General features: G+C 45.7%; 1 protein-coding gene across 5 annotated transcripts in view; it reads right to left on the reverse strand.

Moving 5' to 3' along the window:
* Positions 1–23,006, reverse strand: part of FNDC3A (fibronectin type III domain containing 3A) — a 3,267,883-nt gene that overhangs the window by 359,853 nt on the left and 2,885,024 nt on the right. For all 5 annotated transcript variants that reach the window (XM_044073165.1, XM_044073164.1, XM_044073166.1 and 2 more), the window contains one exon: positions 22,880–22,998. In XM_044073165.1, the coding sequence (XP_043929100.1) occupies positions 22,880–22,998 (119 nt within the window). The remainder of the gene's footprint in view (positions 1–22,879; positions 22,999–23,006) is intronic.

Consider the following 23,006-nt stretch of genomic DNA (forward strand, 5'->3'; position numbering starts at 1 on the left):
TACACTTGCAGGAAATCTTTAACAGTTTGCATAGATTTAGCTTTTTCCTCCATCTTTTTAAGTACTACTTCTGCTTTGTTGCCAAACAGGCGGTCTTGTTTTAAGGGAGCATCTAGTAATTTAGCTTTAACGTGATCTGGCAAATTTTGCTCCTTAAGCCAAGCATGCCTTCTAAGAACAGACCCAGTGACAGCAGCCCTGCAAGATGCTTCAAAAGAGTCAATACAACATTGCAATGTATCTTTACCAACTTGTTCAGCAAAATGCATTAAATCCTGTAATTCTTTATTTTCAGCACAGGAAGGAATCAACATCATTTTCTGTTTAAGTAGTCCAATAAAATGCTGCGGATACTTTAACATATGAAACTGGCCAAAGTAGCAAAAGTGTATACCTTCTTACCCCATCAGTCCAAGGCCCTGAAATCTCTATCAGAGGGGGAAGTGTTATTGGCATAGTAGCCTTAATGCCTTTAGGTCCCTGTGAAATGGTCTCTCTGGGTCCGCAGTAAGATTCTTGAAGAGGAACTTGTGAGAGTCAGGTACTCTGTAATACCTGTCAGGTTTCCTGGGAGCAGGAGGTAAAGTGTCTGGGGCCAGGCTAGATTCCAAGAAGGCATCATCTACAATGTCCAGGACAGGAGGGATAGCTAAAGGCCTATGTTGAGGGAGGAGTAAGAATTCCCTAAGCCTCTTTTTGGAGTCAGAGTAATCCTGGCTTTCCCAGCGGAAAAGCTCCCTAAGAGAGTGCAAGGTTTCACCAAAAGAAAAATCATCTGGAGGGGAAGCAGAGGGTAGGGAGTCCTCTGCATCAGAATCCTCATAGGTAGATAAGGGCAAATCCTGGTAATCAGAAGAAACAGAAATTTCAGAATCCTGATCAGAAGAATCAGAAGGAAAATCAGTTCTAGGTCTCTTAGAGGGTGAAGGCTGGCTTCCCCTAATTAAAGTAATAAGGTCTTCATTTGTTTTTTATGCATATGGGCCTGACCATGTGGTTTGGACGTCGGTTTTCTAGGCGTGGGTCGAGTTTTAGGCCTTGAAGAAGAAGATGGCGTTGGTTTGAAATGCAAATCAGTAGGCCTGAATACACCCTCAGAAGCCGGTGCCTGCACAGCGGCTCCGGACCCATCCAAGGTAGAGACATCCGCAGGTTCCATAGTCGAAGAAGCATCTCGCGGCATACCAGACTCCGAATGGGTCTCAGTAGAGGCCTGCGAATCTGACATAGTGGGTATCAGGGGCTGCGAAAGCACCTCACTGAGTACCGGCGAACTGGCGACTAGCTTAACAGAAGCATCGTCGGCAGCTTTGGACCTATGCAGTCTGCCTCTGTCTTTACCTTTATGTTTTTTCAGAATGTCGGTAGTCGGATAGCTTACCAAAGCCATTTCTGGGTAATTAAACCGAGTATCGAAATAGTTTCATGCAAAAATGAACAGACGACAGTTCGAGGATTGAATAAGGCGCAAAACTGACAGCGAGGGACGTTGTAGCCTGGGCCTAGGCAAGGAATGCTGTACTAATGAAAATCTTTACGAGGTATTTGCTTTCCACAGATAATACAATTGTTAACTTTTACTGACATCGGTTTAGAGCAAGAAAAAGGATCCCCCAACAGGGTACTTCGCTTTTTTGAAGACTTTGGTTATGAAACTTGAAAACGAAAATTTCAGGAGTAGGCCTGCTTCGGGCACCGCGCAGCAAGAAAGATTGATGTAATGGCGTCAGCTGCATGCTTTATACCCCTGACTACCTGATGTCATGGAAGAAGAGACAGCATCTGACGCAGGACCCAAGACTTTGATATTCAGGCTGGCTGAGGGCTACCTGCAGGCAGATAACCCAAATGTAATGACTGCAACAGTGAAACATGAAGAACATCCAAGGAAACCTTCCTACGACAAGCATCTGAATCTAGAGGAAAACTGCGTAAATGGTGGAAAACAACAGACATCATGATGCTTGGTTCGTCTTCCAAGATCCAGTGTATGACTTCACTGCATACACCAATATAATATCGCAGTTCTGATCCAAAGGAACTGAAGCTATTTTTATTTTACTATCTTCCAGATACACAGTTACATCCAAGAGCACCAAAACCACAGGGCGAGGTGGGGAGCACCCCCCCCCCACACACACACAAACTTTTACAGCTACAAGACCATCTTGTCTCTTGGGGAAAAAAACTAAAAATTAATGGCTAGCCTGATCCAGTACTAAGCGACATAGGCAATTACCTAGGACCCCCATGGCGGGGGGGAATGGTGGCACCCTGGCCATGAGGCTTCAACAATTAAAAAAAAAACTCCATGGTGGTAGCATTTTCTTTAAGGAGGACCCATGTGTGCTTTGCACGCCAATGCAGATTTAAACAAAGTCCACACTTGCGTACGGAATTTAAACTAGCTGGTCCGTTGTGTGAGTTGTGTGTGTGAGCGAGTGAGTTTTCAGCTCACATATGTTGCCTGATCGCATTTGCTGTTGCCGGAGTGTTTTTGTTGATTCGTGTTTAATTCAGAGAGTTTTCTCAAGTTGCCCATATAGCTGATCGCATTTGTTGATGCACAAGTGGTTTTGGTGGATCCTATTTTCTTATTGCTGCCAGAGTTGTGCATCCAGGTAAGGAGAGTTTTCTGCTCACATATACTGCCTAATCACATTTGTTGTTGCCCGAGTGTTTTTGCTGATCATTTTGCTGGTTCATGTTTTCTTATTGTTGGCAGATTTCATTAGTTTTGCAGTTATTATGTGGGGGAGGGTTGTTGCGGCCAGAGTGTTTCCTTATTATTGCTGCCAGTGTGTGTGTGTTTGTGTTTGCGTGTGTGTTTGTATTTTTGTGTGCAAAATGCCCCAGTTAGGTATACCTGGTGGTTAGTGTTACTCAGGCTCCGAGCCTTAATTCTCCATACCACTACTTGTGATTGAAGGAATTGAGCCCATAGCTCTCAACTGTCCAGATTTTCACAGAATCTTTGGCTCATACTTTTGGTCTGTTCCTCTTAAAATGTGTGGTTTTCTGGGAAATCAGGGAGAACTGAATTCACTAAATAATGACAACCATTTATGTTTCGGTCTTCCTAACTTTCAGGAAATGCATGGTAACACAAAACACTTTATTCTAGCAACTTTCTAAGATTATACAAGCAATGTTTAAAATGTGTCCCTGGTTTTAGGCCTTTGCCCCCCCCCCCCACAATAAATGTTGTCTTTTTCCAGACTTCTTGTGCTGCAAAGTTGAGAGATTTAGTTGGGTATCAAGTAGATTTTACAGGAGCTGAGAGCTTCAGTGGAAGAGAAGTTTAGTGCTGCTTATGCCAAGTCTGTTTGCATTGTTAGTAGCACAACAGGTAGTATACTTGCTTTTGATGCAGAAGGCTGTGGGTTCTACTCCCATAGTATGCAGATGGATTGCTGATACTGTACTGTGTTGTACTTTAAAGGGAGTGGATGCTGTAGTCCTGTGAATATCCTCCTTTGGAGGAGTTACCTGTTATAAGTTTGCCACCAATTCCCTATTGTAATATTTCTAGGTTATCATTTTTTAATGTAACATAGGCAATTTATTCTTCAAGGGCAACAGGCACTTTACTTGTAGATGAAACAATGAAATATAAATTTGCTTGCTAGCAGCAGCTTCTTCGTTAGTTGCAGATCCCTTTAATGTGGAATTATTTAGATGATTTTACTTCTGCAGAGATTTTGCATATTTACTGATATTGGTGGATTGTAATGACTGAGATTTGAGTGGCCTTTTATGGCTGAAATTTTCTGAAATGGGCAGTTTTGTCATTATTGGCTCATACGTTTTGTTTCGTTGCTTACTAGAAGACTGTTCAAAACTACAAATTTAAAACACATTCTAACATGTGGTGCTGTGTTATACAAGGAAATCAGGAAAGTGAATCAAAGAACACATACATGTATACATGACCCTAAAAATGTGTAAGGAGCCTATGGTTTGAAAACAGCCCAGAGGTAAGCTTAGTCCTCCACTGGCCAGATGCAAAATGAATGTGAGTTTCAAGGAATATGTAAGGAGAAAATACCACTCTGGACACAGAAATAAATATAAAGTTAGCGCTTTCGTTTATAAAATATATAAACTTCTTCAGACAAGTTTGTCTGAAGAAGTTTATATATTTTATAAACGAAAGCGCTAACTTTATATTTATTTCTGTGTCCAGAGTGGTATTTTCTCCTTACATATTTCATTCAGTTTTTGTTTTGCACTCGTGAGTTTCAAGGAGACAGAAGTTTACTGCTCATGCTAAGTCTGTTTTCATTGCAAGACTGTACTGTTTGTTTAGCAATTGGTTATCAGTGGTTCTGCTATTTTATTTCAATATCTGTAATCACTGTAGAAGCAAATAAGAAAACAGTATGCACACTGACAGGTTTGAACAGTGTTTATGGCAACTGAAGACAAGTAGTCAAGTAAAAGTGGCCAAGTAATGGAACACTGGAGTGGCTGTGGAGGGGGCTGCTGCTGGAGTGGTAGGGGGTTGCTGCAGGAGGGGCTGCTCTGGGGGGGCCCAATCTATTACTAAACCTAGGGCCCCATTTAATCATGATCCAGCTCTGGTATTTTGCACTATGATCAGAAGTTGGAATGAAACTATCCCAAACAGAACCAAGACGCTATCCTCCAAAAAAAGGAAGCCAATCTGGTGGTCCCCTGCCATAAACAAACTGTACAACAGAAGGAAGAAACTGTTGCAAAAGAGAGTAAAATCAGATGAGTGGAGGAGCTCCTTGGTCAGCCTCAGTAAGAAGCTGAGATCCCTTATAAGATCCTCCAAAGCTATCTACGAAAATAAAATTGCCACTAATTCCAAGGACAACCACAAAGCATTCTATAGCTATGTCAAGAATCTCAATGGCAACACCCAGATCTGCTCTGAGTTACAGCACAAAGGCATGAAAATTACAGAACCAACTGATATTGCCAACATCCTGGCAGATAGGTTCAGTGCTAACTTTACCCCCCTCACCCCCTAAAGGGCCCATATCTATACAGGAAGAATGCAGAGTCCCTGTAATCACAACTACGCAGGTGAAAGCTGCACTCTCTAAAGCTAAAACCACAGCATCCATGGGACCGGACAACATCCCAGGCTGCGTTTTACACGAACTTCAGAATGAACTGGCTCCCCACTTAAGCACCATGTTCAATAATAGCCTCGCATCAGGCTTTGTGCCCACTGAATGGCGCAGAGCAACAGTTATCCCACTCCACAAAGGGGGGGGGCCACCACTGATCCCGGGAACTATAGACCTATTAGCCTGACGAGCCTGGTCTGCAAAGCCATGGAACGTATCATCATGGAACTCATAAACAAAGACATTGGTAACCTCCAAACTCTGGATCCCACCCAGTTCGGGTTTGTGAAAGGCAGATCATGCCTCCTGAACCTGATCGACTTCTTTGAGGCAGTCACCAAAGCCGTAGATGAGGGTAAAGTGGTTCACACAGCCTATCTTGACCTCGCCAAGGCTTTCGACACCATCCCCCATTCTGGAATTATAGCTAAACTCAATAAACTAGGCATAAATCCCTACGTCACAAGATGGGTTGCCAAATGGCTCACTGACAGAACCCACACTGTAAAAGCTGCAGACTCCAAATCCAACCTCAAACTAGTGACAAGTGGAGTACCACAGGGTTCCGTCCTGGGACCGCTCCTGTTTGGTATCTACTTTTCTGAAGTACAAGCTAACACAGAAGGCCTCTGGCTAACGAAGTTCGTAGATGACTGCAAACTAGAAGCCATAGTCAAGTCCCCAAATGATGTGAACATCCTAGAGAAGGGCCTCTCTGAGACAGATGCCTGGTATCAGAGCCATGGCCTCAAGCTCAATGCCAAAAAGTGCAGTGTCATCCCCTTTGGTAAAAACTATGTACCCATGAACTACCACATAGGCAGCAATCTACTTAACACCGAATGCGTGATAAGAGACCTTGGGACCCAGGTGGACAGTAGTTTCTCCTTTGATAGTCACATCGCCACCGTAGTCAGGAAGTCCTTCTACGTGGCACACCTCATCATAAAAGGGTTCTCATCCAGGAAAAAAGAGGTCATCGTTACCCTCTACTCATCACTCATTCTACCCATTATAGAGTACAGCTCCCCTTTTGGAATGTACCTCACAAGACATCTGCAGCAGCTGGAAAGGCCACAGAAGTACCTCACAAAGAGGATTACTGGCCTCAAACAGATGCCCTATGCTGACCGCCTCAAAAAACTCCAGCTTTACTCCGTAGCATATTGCCTACTCAGAGGTGATCTCTGCCTAACATATAAAGCTATGTCAAACCCAGAGCTGTTGGACATGCTACACCTAAAGAAACCCCAATCCCTCCGAGCTACACGCTCTAGGGACCTAAACCTTGTCACCACAATAAACAGGACATGCTGGAGGGATAGCTTCCTATCCCAGAGACTTCCCATACTCTGGAACAGGCTACCCATATATGTCAAGCAAAGTTCTTCATTAGCACTCTTCAAGAAAAATCTTGATGAGTGGACGGGAAATAGGAAATACACCCCGGGGATCACTTCTGTGTCTCTGCTCGTCAGTGGCACAGGAAACTAACTTTCTTTGGTGGCGTATGTCAGGGAACCTTGTTGGCTAGGCTTGCATAGGCCCTTGGGCCGATAGCCTAGTACCTACCTATGAAACAACGAAGTGTCATTTGTAAATAAAAAAAAAAAAAAAAGTTATGTACTCACCATAACGTTCCATCAGAGTAGTTGTACTTCATTTGTCTTCAACCTGTGGGAATACGGATCCGTATCGGATTCGAGCCAGCAAATATTACTAGCATCAGCTCCAAGCTTCAGACTCCCCCTCTTACCCATAAATACACCTCCACTGCCTTCCATCCCTAGATCGAGTTTGCTGAACTTATACATAGAACCCGACCTGATAACATACTTGTGACCTATACTGCAGCCCGTAGGCTGATCATGCGCCAAGGTCCGGGGGAAGGAGGGAGGGACGGTTGAAGACAAATGAAGTACAACTACTCAGAAGTAACGTTACGGTGAGTACATAACTTCTTTATCTGAAGTAGTTTACTTCATTTGGTCTTCAACCTGTTGGACAGAGTCCCCAGCTACTAAACTCCTGGGAGGCCATCATGGAAGGACATTCCAGAGCACCGCGGAGCCAAAGGATGCTCTCCTTCTGGAAGTCAAATCCAATTTGTAATGAGAAATAAATGTATAAGATGAGGACCAAGTAGCTGCAGAGCAAATGTCACCCAAAGACACTCTAGACCAGAAAGCCGCAGACGTAGCCATGGACCTAGTGGAATGAGCTTTTACCTGACCTGAAGGAGACATGCCTTTGTCCTTATAGACCTGCAGGATGCGTAACGAAATCCATCTAGCTATAGTGACCTTGGAAATTGTTTTCTTCTATAGACCCTTTTTGGGGAAACCTACCAATTGATCAGATTTACGAAAAGTTTTTGTCCTGTGTAAATAGAATTGTAACTCTCTATGAACATCCAACATGTGTAGCTTGTATTCCATCTTGTTAGTAAAACTGGGAAAGATCACAGGCAAATTTATAGTCTGATTGATATTGACTGGAGATGCCACCTTAGGAAGAAAGGATGGATTGCTTTGAAGGGAAACTCTGTCTTTATGAAAAATCATGTACGGAAGTTTGATGGACAAGGCCTGTAATTCTGAAACCCTTCTAGCAGAGGTAATAGCTACCAGAAAAGCTGTTTTCCACAACAGAAATGTTAGATCTGCAGTTGCGGCAGACTTGAAAGGCGGAGTGACCAGAGCTTGGAGAACCACAGTAAGGTCCCACGGGGAAACAGGATTTTTGACCAGGGGGGTAGCAAAAAGGTGCCTTTGATAAAGACTTTACACAGTCTGGAAGATGCTACGGATACAGAATTTTTGCCCACATGAAAATGGTAAATGGCAGCCAATTGAACTTTGACAGTAGAAGAACTAGCTCCATGCTGGAAAATATCAGCTAGAAAATCAAGAATAGTGGAGATAGGAGCCATGAAAGGGTCTAAACTCCTCTGAGAGGCCCAGAAAGAAAAACGTTTCCACTTGCTGCAATAAACCTTTCTGGTTGAAGACTTATTAGCAGCTACCAAAATGGATCTAACTGAGGAGGATAGTCTGGGAGTCCTAGCAATTATGGGAACTGGAGCAGCCAAGCCGTGAGCTTCAGGCTGTCCAGACTCGGATGAGGCACCCCCGAGGGGTGTGAAATCAAATCCTGAAAGGGATCTAGGATCCAAGATGGAGCTAAAAGGTGAGACCAAAGGAAGGGAAACCCATACCTGGTGAGGCCAGAATGGGGTAATGAGGATTACCTTGCTCCCCAGTTGACAAGCTTTCTGCAGAAACCTCAGAATGAGAGGTACTGGCGGGTAAGCATACAGAAGACCGGGAGGCCAAGCATGAACTAGAGCGTCTCTGGGCGACTCCCCCGGCGTGGGTTTCAGAGTGAAAAACATGCTGCACTTTGCTTTGGAAGGAGAAGCGAAGAGATCACAGCAAGGTTGACCCCACTTGCTGAAGATCTGTTCCACTACTGACAGATTCAGAGACCACTCATAAGGCATCAGAATGGTCCAACTTAGCCTGTGCGCTAGAATGTTGGACCATCCCAGAATGTGCACTGCGATGAGAAAGCGACCGGTGGAGATCGCCCATTCCCACACTCACATAGTCTCGTGACAAAGGGGGTAAGATCTGGTCCCTCCCTGTTTGTTGATATACTAGACTACTGACATGTTGTCTGATTGAATGGCAATCATCCCCAGAGGAAGAAAGGCATGAAGGGCCTGCAATGCTAGAAGGACCGCCCTCATCTCTAGGACACTTATATGCAAGCTGGTCTCTATGGGGGACCACAGGCCTTGAACTGTCCTGCCTGTACAATGACCTCCACCCGAGTTGGGAGGCATCCATGGTCACTGTGGTTTGGGCTGGGGCTGGAACAAATGGTTGTCCCTTCAAAATGTCCAGAGAGCTCATCCACCATATGAGGGACGATCGACACACACTACTTAGCTGGATAGGATGAGTTAATGGCAGTTCCAATAGGGACCACTGAACCGCTAGAGTCCACTGAAGAATCCACATGTGTAGCCGAGCACACAGGAGAAGAGTTATGGTCACCGCCATCGAGCCTAGGGCCCCCAACTCTGATTCCACCTTTGGGAGGTGAGAATGGTAGATCAGGGAGACATGCATCCTGAGGTTTTGAACTCTCTCCGAAGTCAGGACTACTTTGCACTGAAGTGTGTCTAGCCTGGCACCAATGTAATCTATTACCTGTACACGATCTAGGAGAGATTTGGATGTGTTGATTGTGATACCCAAACTCAGGGCAAGTGTCAGAAAGTAATCCCTGGTTTGGGAAAATAGACGCCTGGTGGGAGCAGTGAGGAGCCAATCATCCAAGTACGGATAGACCTGAATCCCCTGAAGCCGCAGGTGAGCCACTACAACCACCATCACTTTGGTAAACACCCTGGGGGCTATGGTGAGACCAAAGGGTAGGGCTCAAAATTGATAATGATTGGCCCCAGCTGGAAGTGGAGGAACCTCCTGGAGCGTCTGTGCATCTTTATGTGATAGTAAGCATCCTGGAGGTCTAATGAGCACATCCAGTCGCTCTCTTGCAAGTACGACATGATGGACTGTAGTGTGACCATCCGGAACTTCTCTTTGGCAACTGACAGGTTCAGGGTACAGAGGTCCAGAATGGGCCTTAAGTCCCCTGTTTTCTTTGGCACCAAAAAGAACCTGGAGTAGAAGCCCGATCTGGACTGATCTGGGGGGATGGTTTCGATGGCTCGTTTTCCAACAGCTTGGAAATTTCCTGTGCTGCTGCCTCCCTTTGCGTGGGTGGAACGTCCGGGAGGTGTCTGGGAGATATGAGGTGACCCACTGAGGGGATAGAATATCCTCTGGATATGATTTGAAGCACCCAGCAGTACATTGTTATGGACTCCCATGCTGCTGGGTGCAAGGACAATCATCCCCCGACTGCCTCCAGAGTAGAGCAGCCGGGCAACCCCTCAGGGTTGCTGCCCGGGTCTGTCCGAGAATGGTGCACGAGACCCGAAGTTTCACGGACCCCCTTTGGCACTGGGGCAGCATCTATTCTGTCCCCCTCTGCCTCTAGGGGAAGAAGAGCCCGGAGTGTCCCAGGAATACTGAGATTTCCGGAAGCACATTTTCTTTTCCCCTCTCTGGTGCCGGGAAAAAGACCTTTAAGGGTTAGAAAAGTGGATTCCGACAGCAGACAGTGTCTTCCCGTCCTTCTCACTCTGGACTAGTCTCTCTTTGATGGTCTTACCGAAAAGTGTCGAGCCATCATAAGGGGCATTGGCAAAAGACGCCTTAAAGGGTTCGGTAAACTGACACAACCTGAGCCAGGCATTAAGCCTCATGGACATGCCAGACCCAGCTGCCCTAGCCACTCCTTCCATAGCATGGGAGAGGAGTCACACGGACGTATTTGATACTGCTTTTAGAGTGGCCATTTTCACAGAGAATGAAGCTTTGTCCTCCTGCGACATGGACTTGGGTAGAAACTCCTCCAGCTCCTTTACTAGGTCATGTTGGAGTGACATGGGCCAAGTAATTCAGCGCCCTGATCGAAAAGGTAGCTGAAGCATACACCCACTTCCCTAGGCGGTCCATCATCCATGACTCCCGGTCAGGAGGGTGGACCAAGGAACTTTCCTGAGATAGTTCCCTCTTAGTGGCTGCTGCTACCACCATGAAGTCCACAAGGGAGCCCTTATTCCAGGATGGCCTGTCAATGGGGGGACTTAAAATTTTATTGGGTTGCTTGGGGATAGGCTCCACGGTGTCTGGCTCCTTCCACGCCCACGAGGTGATCAAATCCACTAAAGGATCTGCAGCAGGGGACACCCAGGAAATAGACGGGCCCATGCCGAAAGCCTCTAGGATCACAGACTCATCAGAAGAGGGCTTGGGGACAGACCAATCTCCCTGCTGGTGCAGGATCTCCATGATGTCTCCAAAGTAGACATCCTCGGGAGGTGATCTTGGGGAGCCCTCCCCCTCATCTAAATCTGTTTCCTTGGTTAGGGACTCGGGGGAGTCCAAGTGCCTCCTCTTGCACATAAGCTTGCGAGGCACATCTCCAGTGGGGCTCTCAGGAGAGCACTCACAAGCTATCTGTTCCTCAGGGAGAACTGTCTGGGGCTCTTCGAGCACGGGTTGTCCCTCTGGTAAGACAATGGGGACTGTAGACAGAGCCGAGGGTGTCTGGGTGGAGTCCAAGGGGGTGGTCAGGGGTCTCGATCTGATGGAGAGGACCCTTTCTACCACATCGAATGCTGAAGGAGAGCGGACCTCCTGGTAAGCTAATAAGGAGGCCAGTCTCCCCGGGTCCGAAGCAAGAATTGGAGCCGGTCCCAAAGTGGATGGAGCTCCGAGGGAGGGAACCTGGCCCAACAATGTCAGAGCCAATGGAAAAGGTTCCACTCCCTGGGATCAGACACCCAAGCTCTGGCTCCGAGAGCGGCTCGAATCTGAACTGGTCAGATCAGAGATGCTCCAAGCAGCTGTCTGCATTGAGGAAACAAGGACCGTCGGTGCCAACCCCCTGACCAAGGCCAACCTCGGATCCTAGTACTCAGAAGACGAAGGTCAGATCGTCGAAGGTGAAATGGGTTGAAAAAAAGGAAGCGAGCTCCCCCCTCCAGAGGGGGGGGGCTGGCAAGATACCCCCATCTGGATCTGTGTATGGATAAATTGCCTCTTCATCTTATCCAGATCCATATCTGATAAGGAGAAAGTTGACCATGACGAGGCCATGGACTCTGACCTGGCGGGTTGGGGAACCGAGGCCCGGGAGACTGAACATGCCTCCTCTGGCTCCGGGGAGAACCTCGGAGACCAGAGACGAGGGGAGTCATGGATCCATGCTGACTTGCTCAGAGAAGCGAGGTCCGGGGACCTCTTCCTCTTTTCCTTCATATTTGACTCTCTCTCTCCCGTTCTCTACCTCAGGCTTAGATGCAGGAGTTTGAGTCCCAGCCTGGGAAGGAGGGGAGGCCAGAGGAAGAGAAGCAGAGGTAGTCACAGCAGCTGTTGTGACTGAAGCCGAAGACGAGGAAGGAGGATCAGCAGCAGGAAGAAGACCTTTGAGGGCCAACTTGGCCTTCCTATCTTTTAAAGCTCAGGGTTGAACCCCGCACAAATGGAGCAAGCCACACCAAGGTAGGCCACACCTAAGCACAACACACACAGAGTGTGGCCATCCGCTGGGGACAGCTTATGGCCACACTCTGTGCAGTGCTGGAAGACAAGCTTTTCAGCCATCCTATGAAAAAGAAAAAAGCCTTAAAAAAGGACAGGCAAAAAATTTCTTTACTCTAACAGGCACACACCCACTCACCACACTAGTCTATAGACAACACTAAAGGGGGGAGGGGCACCACAGACAAACTACTCCATCTATCTAAACAAACCTACACTCAATGCCAAAGTGATGGGTGGGGAGAAGGGAAACCTAAACTAACACTGTAAGAAACAGAAGTTTTTAACTTACAGTAGAGAAACAACCCACTGCTAGCTGGAGCTCTGAAGTCACGATGTATAACAAATCGCAGCAAACGAGATCTGGGGATGGAAGGCAGTGGAGGTGTATTATGGGTAAGGGGAGGAATCTGGAGCTCAGAGCTGATGCTAGTAATATTTGCCAGTTCGGATCCGATACAGATCTGTACTCCCACAGACTACGACCAAATGAAGTAAACTATTTCAGATTAAGCACTTTCATTCTGTGTTTGACAATAACGGAAAGAAAGTGCTCATTATTTTTTTACAACTGACACCTTGTCATTTCATTCCAACTTCTGACAGTTTATGGTTTTCACTTTTATTTAATGATTAATAATAATACCAATCATATTGCTGAACATGTCAGTGCAGTTCTGTGGATTGTGGACCTCAAATGAAGTGGCAGCAGCCCACCCAGGTACATTCTGGGCAGTCATTTACGAAGTAACAACAGTGAAAATAATGATGATGATGGTGACAAAATAAGACAATGCAGGCAAGAAAATGGAATAACTTTGCTATTACTGTGTTTTCAGAAATCAATACAGTTTCTTCCTTGCCTTAACTCATTCTTTTTTTTTCATTAATGCAAGTTGGCCCTAGTTTTGTTAGATTTTTAAAGTCATGCCAGAAACATTAATTTATTTAAATGAACAATAAAAAATACTGTGTGATTTTTATTCTGCTTACAAAAAAGTTATTAAAGCTTCTTGCCTGACTAAGCCTTCAGTTAGGTTATTTATTATTGTTATTTTTTTTAAGTTGCCCAGTTTTTATTGTACTTTTTTATTTAATTGAACAAATAAAAAAAATGCAACAGGTACAGCTTGAAAGTGGTAAACAGCATTTGCTCACAGTTCTTATTTAAACTTCAAAACATCATGGGTCAAGGGATAAAACTAAAAACGTAATGGGTAGGGATAAAGAAGAAAGGTCCAGAATCAGGAACAGATTTTAAACATAATATTGTTCTTATATGCTTTGTTGCTAGAATAACAGGTTTTGCATTAGCCTGCATTTTCTGAAGGATATGAAGTCTAGAAGTCTGAAACTCAATTGTCTATCATTATTTAAGTTTTGAAATCCTCATATTTGCCAGAAAATCACACATATTATGAGGAACAGACCAAAAATATGACACAAACTCAGGGACAGTCAAATATATGCTCTGATCTCTCAACCTCTTAGGGCAAGAATCGGGAAATAAAGTGTGCAAGGCTCAAAATCATGGGCAAATGTTAAGCTTTACTCTTGTCACCAAAGCAATGGATGAAGGTAAAACAGTTCACACCACATTACCTTGACCTGGCCAAGCCTTTTGACACAATCCCCTAGTCAGATAAGGTACAAAAGATGAATAATGTAGGAGCAAACACTTACATCACTAGCTGGATTGCCAACTTGCTCACAGGATGCAGGAGATCAAAATAGGGGGAAGAGACCAATCACCAATGGAGTCCCCCAGGGTTCGGTGCTGAGACTTTTTCTGTTTGATATATACATCTCAAAAGTAAAAGGAAATACCAAAGGGCTTTGTCTGACTAAGTTTGAGATGACTGCAAGCTAGGATCAATTACTGAATCCCCAAATGACTTAACTACCATGCAGGAAGGTTTGTCCAAAACAATAACTGGTGCCAGAATCATGAATTGAAACTGAACTCCAAAAAATACATCATCATATCCTTTGGGAAATCATCTACTCCAGGTAACTGCCAAATTGACAATATCCCCTGAGAAGTGACCTAGTTGTTTGGCGCTTGGGAACTTGTATACAATGGCCTAACTTTTGACCAACATGTGCCTCTAGTCATAAGAAAGTCTCCCAGCTTATAAACACATTGATTGTGACTAGATCTAGAAATGTTATTGTCCCCCCTTTACAAAGCCCTCATTAGGTCAATCATTTTGTATAATGCCCACTTTGGCATGTAACTTTCCAGACCCATGCAACAACTGGAATACCCACAGAGATACCTTACTAAAAGGATACAAGTCCTAAACAACAGGTCTTGCAAGGACCACCTCCAGGTATCTAAGCTGAATGTTGTGGAGAGATGGATATATATCACAGAGGCTACCAGTGTTCCAGAACAGACTATCCATTCAAGTAAAACACAGCTCATCCCTGTCCATATTCAAATGCAACTTGGATCTAAGGAAGGGTAATAGAAAATGTACTCCAAGATTGCATCTTGTGCCACTAATGGATACAGGTAGTTCCTAAATTCTGTATCTTTTACATGGGTCCCCTCAAATTATCTATGGTATGATCACAGTTATTCTCACTAGGGCTAATACACAATTATCAGCCATGAAATAGATAAGACCAATCAGGAAATGTTAATTCAAGCACCAAAAGGGAAATTGACTAAGATTAAAATGTCCTCCAAGTGAACCTATGTTGTGGTAGTAAATAGTTTTAAAAAATTGCCTTTTTTTAGATCACTAAGTGCCCCTCTCACCCCCCCCCCCCCCCCCACGCACACACACACACAGAGCTTCAACAGCTTCTGGTGCCTCTGGTTACATCAGAAAAATATACAAATTCTGTTAGACAATGAGTACAATACATTTTTTCCCACTGGATGTTTTATACATTTGGGGCTTAATAATGAAATAAATTTTAAATATTTGCGGTAGTGGTGCTGCGGTAGCGTTGTCGCCTCACAGCAAGACGTTGTCGCGTTCGATTATTAGCTAGAGCGTCTTCTGTGTGGAGGCATGCGTGAATGGGCGTGCCTTCGTTGAAGGTTGTGCGTCAGGGCTGGTAACTCGGCACGTAAAAATCCACTACCAAACATTAGCGGACCGGAGTTCTGCTGTGGCGACCCCTAACTGGAATAAGCCGAAAGACACAACAACAACAACAACTGTTAAAAATAAACCTTTCCAACATTTCAAAAAGTTATGAATTTTTGATAACTTCTTGCTTATCTGTATCTGATTGGATAATGCTAACTTTAACAGAGTTTAAGTGTGGTGGGTTACATACATTGGTAGGAACCTTGAAGACTTAACAGTCAGACCACTAGTTTCTTTTAATTATAATAAAAGTTATATTTTAATAAAGCTCAGTGGACTTCTAATGTGTACTTTCAAGCAAGCTGTAAATATCCTGTAGTGTATTCTGCACATGCTTCTGAGACACAGCTAGCATGTACACACTGTGTTCCTCTAAGGTTATTTAATTATGCCAACACTTCAGGTCAATGCATAAGTTACAGTGCTTTTGAGTGGCTGCTCACAATGAATTGCTGTGACCTCAGCAGGGAGGTGTCTGTTTCATTAAAACACCAAAAATCTGTCACAAACCAGTATCATTACTGGTTGCCCCATGTTGCTGGTCAAGGACTTAACTGTAAGAGGTGAGGTCAAACAGCCTTTTATATATATATATATATATATATATATATATATATATATATATATATATACATACATACACACACACACACATATACATATATACACACACACAAAATGTTTACTGGTACAGCAGTGTGGGGAAATTATTCCATGATTTGTCTATGACATGACCAAGTCTAAGTGCTCCCTGCTAACACTGTTCATAACTGCTACATAAAAGTAACCACATTTGTGTTTTGAGGAATCTAACACCTTTCATACGTACTATATAATCTCAGCCACATTTCAGATCTGAGGAATCTAACATTTTTCATAAATGAAACAAACACAGCCACATTTGTTTTCAGGGGCATCTAACACCTTTCCTTAAGTGCTACATAAAAATTACCACATTTCTGTTCTGGGGAATCTAACAGCTTTCATAAGTACTACACAAAAATAACCACATTTCTGACCAGGAGAATAAGAAGTTATGTACCTACCATAACGTTCCATGTTAGTTAGTTGTCTTCTCTCGCCTTCTTTCTTGCTTGATGGGTTCGGAGCCGATCCTCGGCTCCAACTCGGCACTTGCTAAGCTCGAGAGTCACTTTTACCAGCTCGAGGCAGCCCCATATCCCATGATGCAAGGCGGTAAGTACCCAGATCTCGTTTGATGACAAAGGGCAATAGCACCAAGCATAAAAACACTTCCAAAAGGAAGAAAGAAACTTACAGGATGGAAGAAGGACCAGGTCTGAATGGTCTTCAGCATAATAATTTCTTATAGAAAGGTCTGTCCAGGCCTGGGGAAGGAGGGAGGGTCGAAGAAAGAAGGAGAGAAGACAACTAACATGGAGCGTTATGGTAGGTACATAACTTCTTAATGTTAAGTTGTCAATCTCGCCTTCATTCTTGCTTGATGGGACCGTCCTAGCACCTCTATCCTGGGTGGCTCAATGGAACAGACTCTTGAGGACTGTAGAGCCAAAACTGGCTCTGTCCCTGGAGGCCAAGTCCAATTTGTAGTGGGAAACAAAAGTATGAGGAGTGGCCCAAGTGGCGCTGCACAAATAGTGTCTAAAGGAAGTCTAGCTTGAAAGGCTGTAGAAGTAGCTAAGCTCCTAGTTGAATGTGCTTTAGGTTTTGAGCACAGCTGTTTTCCCCGAGCAGATAAATTTCAGAGATGACCGAAGAAAGCCATCTAGACAAGGTCACTTTAGAAACAGGAAGGCCTTTCTTATTATCCGCATAGGAAACAAAAAGTTGATCAGATTTCCTAAATTTTTTTGTTCTGTCCAAATAATATCTGAGTTGACGGTGGACATCAAGATAATGTAGTTTTTTTCGGCTCTGTCTGAATAGTTTGGGAAAAATACAGGAGATCAATGGATTGATTCAAATTGGTCTTTGAGGCGACCTTAGGCAAAAGGTCGGATTAGTTCTCAATGATACTCTGTCTTTGTGAAAAACCAAATAGGGGGGTCGAACCGATAGAGCATGAAGTTCAGACACCCTCCTGGCCGATGTAATAGCCACTAGGAATAAAGTTTTCCAAGAAAGAAATTTCAGGGAACAAGAAACAGCTGGCTCGAAGGGGAAGAATCAAGGATGTCAGCACTAAATTTAGATCCCACTGAGGAGGAGGATTCCTGATTGGAGGCTTTAGCAGGAAAATTCCTTTCAAGAAGGCCCTGCAGAGCCTATGGGACATAATATTGTGATCTGCGATCCCGACATGAAAGTTCGAGATAGCAGCCAATTGAACTCTGACTGTGGAAGAAGAGGAGCCTGCATGAAAAATCTCTGCTAAGAAGTCCAGGACTGCCTGAACAGGGGCAGTGAAAGGATCAATACTCTTGGCCTTAGCCCAATAAGAGAAACGTTTCCATTTGCTTGCATAAATCCTCCTGGTAGAGGATTTTAAAGAAGCTACTATGATGTCTCTGACTGGGTTAGAGATCAAAGGAAGCCTGGCTAAGGAAGGAAGTGGAGCAACCATGCTGTGAGGTTGAGAGAAGGGATAGACCGGTGCAGCTGACCGGATTGGTGAATCAGAAGATCTGGCACTGGGTCCAGATGCCACGGCTGCACCAAAAGGTGACGATGGAGGAACGGGAACCAAACTTGTCGAGGCCAGTAAGGGGCAATGAGAATCAATTTGGCTCTCAACAAGGTTGCCTTCTGGATAACTTGAGGGATCAGAGGAAATGGAGGGAAGGCATAAAGAAGTCCCTGGGGCCAATCCTGGGTCAGAGCGTCTCTGGGGGGATGGCCTGGAAGAGGGAAGAGAGAAGAAGTCTGGGCATTTGCTGTTTTGGGGAGTAGCAAAAAGATCGCAACATGGACGACCCCATTCCAGAAAAATCTCTTCCGCTATAGATTGCTTGAGAGACCACTCGTGAGGCATGAGAATAGCTCTGCTCAATCTGTCCGCTACAATGTTGGTTTTCCCAGGGATATGCGTTGCTACCAGAAACCGATGAGAGGAGATTGCCCATTGCCATAGTCTGAGCGCTTCTCGACACAAGGGGTAGGACTTGGTTCCGCCCTGTTTGTTGATATACCAAACTACAGACATGTTGTCTGTGTGGACTGCAATTGTCCCTACGGGAAGAAAGTCGTTGAGGGCTTGCAACGTTAAAAGCACTGCTCTCATCTCCAGGACATTTATGTGCAGGTGGTATTGAGCGGCTGCCACGTCCCATGAACCATCCTGCCCTGATAATGACCCCCACCCGATCAGGGAGGCATCCGTGGTGACAGTGTCTACCGGGATGCGGGTACAAAGTGTCTGCCTTGGTGAACCTGGGGAGATGTGATCCACCAAGCAAGATGATCTTTGCAAGTCTGTGTCACCAGAATCTGGTGACGCATTGGAAGTTGTTGGTACGACCACTGTGTGAACAGCATCCACTGAAGAAGGCGCATGTAGAAGCGAGCCAGGGGAAGAAGAGTAATGGCCGCAGCCATGAGGCCTAATACCTTTAGAACCATTCTGGCCTGTACTTTCTTGTTGGCCAGAATGATCCTGACTTGACTTTGAATGTCTGAAACTCTTTGATCTGTAAGGGTAGCTGACATCCGAACAGTGTTTAAGTTTGCGCCTATGAAAGTAATAGACTGGCAGGGCGATAAGGATGACTTTTCGAAGTTTATCGAGATGCCCAAAAGAGTACAAAGCTTTATTGTGTAATCCCTGGCTTGAATAAGCTGATGCCTGGTGGTGGCTGAAAGGAGCCAGTCGTCGAGATACGGAAACACCTGGAATCCTTGGCGTCTCAGGTGAGCCGTGACCACTGCCATGCATTTGGTGAACACTCTGGGGGCTGTAGTGAGACCAAAGGGCAGGGCTCTGAACTGGAAATGACTGGACCCCAGCCGAAAGCGGAGAAATCTCCTGGAGCATCTGTGGATTTTGATGTGATAGTATGCATCCTGAAGATCTATTGAGCACATCCAGTTGTCCTTCTGTAAGAAGGGCAGAATTGACTGAAGAGTGACCATTCGGAATCTTGTCTTCCTCACAGACTTGTTGAGTCTGCTGAGATCAATATTGGTCTCCAGTCTCCCGTCTTTTGGGGACCAAAAGAACCTTGAGTAGATTCCGGGCTCTGAATGATCTGTCGTAACTGGCTGAATGGCTCTTTTTTGCAGAAGTTTTAAGACTTCTAACTCTGCAATTTCCCTTAGACCGGGTGGTACATCTGGAAGGGAATTTGAGTGATAGAAAGGACTTTCCTCGAAAGGAATTTTGTAACCCTCGGATATGATCGACTGTACCCATCTGTCTTGAGTGAGGGAACGCCAGGCTTCTGGGTACAGCGATAGTCTTCCCGACTGCCTCCAAGGATGGACAGCCGGGCAACATCTCAGGGATGCTGAAAGGGCTTGTCAGAGAGAGGCTCTCTGTTTCCCTGGTTTTTTGGACCCCCTCTGCCTCTAGAGCGTCTGTTGTTGTTACCCCTCTGCCTCTAGGGGTAAACTGACCACGTGAATCCGGCGTGACTCATTGGGATTTATGGAACCACATTTTGCCACCTTTCTGTCCTTTGGGGTAAGGTCTAGAAGGGGTGGAAAAACGGACTCCTACGGCAGAAAGAGTCTTGCCGTCCTGCTCACACCTGGTCAAAGTTTCCTTCACTTGAGGGCCAAACAAAGCTGACCCATCAAAGGGAGAATTTGTGAAGGACGCCTTAAAGGGATCTGCAAAGTCACATAGCCGCATCCAGGCTTGGCGTCTAAGGGCCACACCTGTACCTGCGGCCCTACTCGCTCCATCAGCAGCATATGATATAAGCCACATGGAGGAGTTTGCAATGGAATTAAGGGTTCCTAGCTGCGAAGCAATTTTTTCCTGAGCTCCTGCAGCTGTAGGATCCTGTACAACATCACCTAGCTCCTTAAGGATATCCCTTTGGAGTCTGGTGAAGTGACATAGGTAATTCAGCGACGCATAGCAAAGGTCGCTGAGGAAAACATCCGCCATTACCTATCCATGGTCCTAGAGTCCTTATTAGGAGGATGGACGGCACGGAAGGATCTGCAAGTTCCTTTTGGTGGCAGCAGCCACCACCATGGCATCAGCGGGGACACCCTTAGTGAGGAATTGCTTATCACACAGGGCAGTAATAAATTTTGAAGGCCTCCTAGGGACTGGCTCTACAGAGTCAGGAGCAGCCCACGCCTTCGGGCAATAACTTGCATAAGGGGTCGAAGGCGGAGACACCCAGGAGGTGGAGGGCCGAGATCCAAACGCCTCTAGGTATACTGACTCATCCTCAGAGGGATTATTGGTGGGCCAGTTTCCCTCTGTTTAAGGAGTTCTAGGATGTCTGAGAAGGAGACATCCTCAGAGGGGGATCTTGGGGATCCCTCTGACTCATCTAAGTCAGTATCTGAAGTGATAGACTCCCGGGAGTCTATATGTTTCCTCTTACAAGTCCTCTTTCTAGGAGGATCTCCCGAAACATCAGGAGAATCCTCGGAAGAGGGGGATATTCCCAATGGGGAAACCTGAGGCGGAGGATCTCTGGGTCCTGTAGCAAGAGAAGTGGCAGAGATGTCAACAGGCACTACAGAGGGAGGAGCTAAGGGAACAGACTGCTGGCTGATATCAGTGGCCAGCACACTCTTCATCACCTCGAATGCTCCCCTCCCAGGAAGGTCCGAGAGAACCCATTCCGAAGAGCTAGGAACTCCAGGGACCACCGAAAGGGAAGTCTCCGAGGCAGATGTCGGAGCCGAGCTCACCAAGGCCGAGGCTCCAAGGGGAAGAGCGGGTTCGGACAAGGGTCCGATGCCACTCACCCCCTCGGAGGAGACCATGGAAGCCCGGCCACGAATCCCTCTAAGGAAGGTCTCGAAGAGGAGATAAGAGTAGAGGCTGAAGGAACAGAAGGGGTATCTGTCCTTCAGCCGTAGCAGTAACTCATTCGAAGACTCCAACTCCAAGCTCTGGGGTAGAGTTGAAGGAGGAACTGCAACGGGGTGTGGACCAATAGCCGTCTGTTGAGACGGACTATGTAACATTTGGGCCAGTGCCTGTGACTTAAGTAATCTACTGACCACTCTCTCTAAATCATGGTCAGAAAGCCTGGATGACCTTGAAGATCGGCTCTGATGGCTCCGTTCCGAGAGGAGAGGTGAAGCTGGAGCCGAAAGTATCGGCTCCAAGGAAGGAGACCTAGACCTCTTCCTCGAAGGAGCCATCAGAAACGATGAAACTATTGAACCTGTCGGAGCCGACAACTTATCGGAGCCGACAGGTAGCCTCGATGCATCGGCTCCAGCCGGAGCCAATACAGCCACAAAAGTAACGGTGTCGGAGCCGATCGGAGCCGACACCGATGCCTGAGCCACATGGTGGTCGGAACCGATCGGAGCCGACACCGAAGTGGTCGATGCAGAATCGGCACCGATAGCCATCGGTGCCGAAGGCTTAGTTAAGCCAGAATCGGCTCCAGCCGGAGCCGATCTCGACTCAGAACGAGTCGGAGCCGAGGCCGCAGGCTTGGACACAGAAGCCTGGGCCTTGGAAGACTTAACAGTCTTGGATGGAGCCGACTTAGCCGGAGAGCCCTCCGGCAAGAAGGCCCCTCAAAATCAACTTATTCCTTCTTTCCTGCAGGACTCTCTGGCTGAAAGAATGACAAATAGCACAGGAGTCCTGCAGGTGAAGAGGCCCCAGGCAGTACAGGCAAGAAGTGTGACCGTCTGTCAGAGACATTTTCTGACAGCACGAGTCACACTTCTTAAAGCCTGAGACCCTTTCTTTAGACATGGTGCACACACAGACACACACACCAGTCAAAGAATTTAAATTAAATATACCAAAAGGTATAACTAAAAAACACACACACACACCCTAACAGGGGGGGGATGGGATGGGAGAAAAGTCTGACTAAAAAAATAAGAAGAGACAGAAAATTTTCTGTCAGAAAATGTTTAAAACTAATTTAAAACTAACAATAAAGGGTTTTTTAGTAAAAAGGGGCTAAAATAGCGAAGTAGTAAATCACTTACCAGGAGCTGGTAAAAGGAGGACCTCATAAGCGAAGCGGCAAACGAGATCTGGGTACTTACCGCCTTGCATCATGGGATATGGGGCTGCCTCGAGCTGGTAAAAGTGACTCTCGAGCTTAGCAAGTGCCGAGTCGGAGCCGAGGATCGGCTCTGAACCCATCAAGCAAGAATGAAGGCGAGATTGACAACTTAACATCATGCTCTTTTATGATAACATTCTTTAACACTTTGGAAAAGAATGAGTAATAACTCCTATTCTGACTACATAAATGTAACATAGAGCAAAGTATGACACTAACCTCAGAAAAAAAGAATAATCCCAAGGTTGCTGCATTTAAAATATACAATTTAATTCACTTACAAAAATGCATTTTTCTACATTATAGAACCTCAGTAACACGTGTAATAAAAATATTACCGGACTCTGTCCTCCATCACTGATGCAGTACACACGGATTCGATAAGAACAGCCTGGCTGAAGGTGGTCACATGTGTGTTCCCTGACAATTCCACTGTAAACCATATCCCATTTGTTCCCTGAAAAA

This window comes from Protopterus annectens, chromosome 5.part1 (assembly GCF_019279795.1).
Source record: "Protopterus annectens isolate FY-2018-M chromosome 5.part1, PAN1.0, whole genome shotgun sequence".
In the NCBI taxonomy this organism is placed as follows: Eukaryota; Metazoa; Chordata; order Ceratodontiformes; family Protopteridae; genus Protopterus; species Protopterus annectens.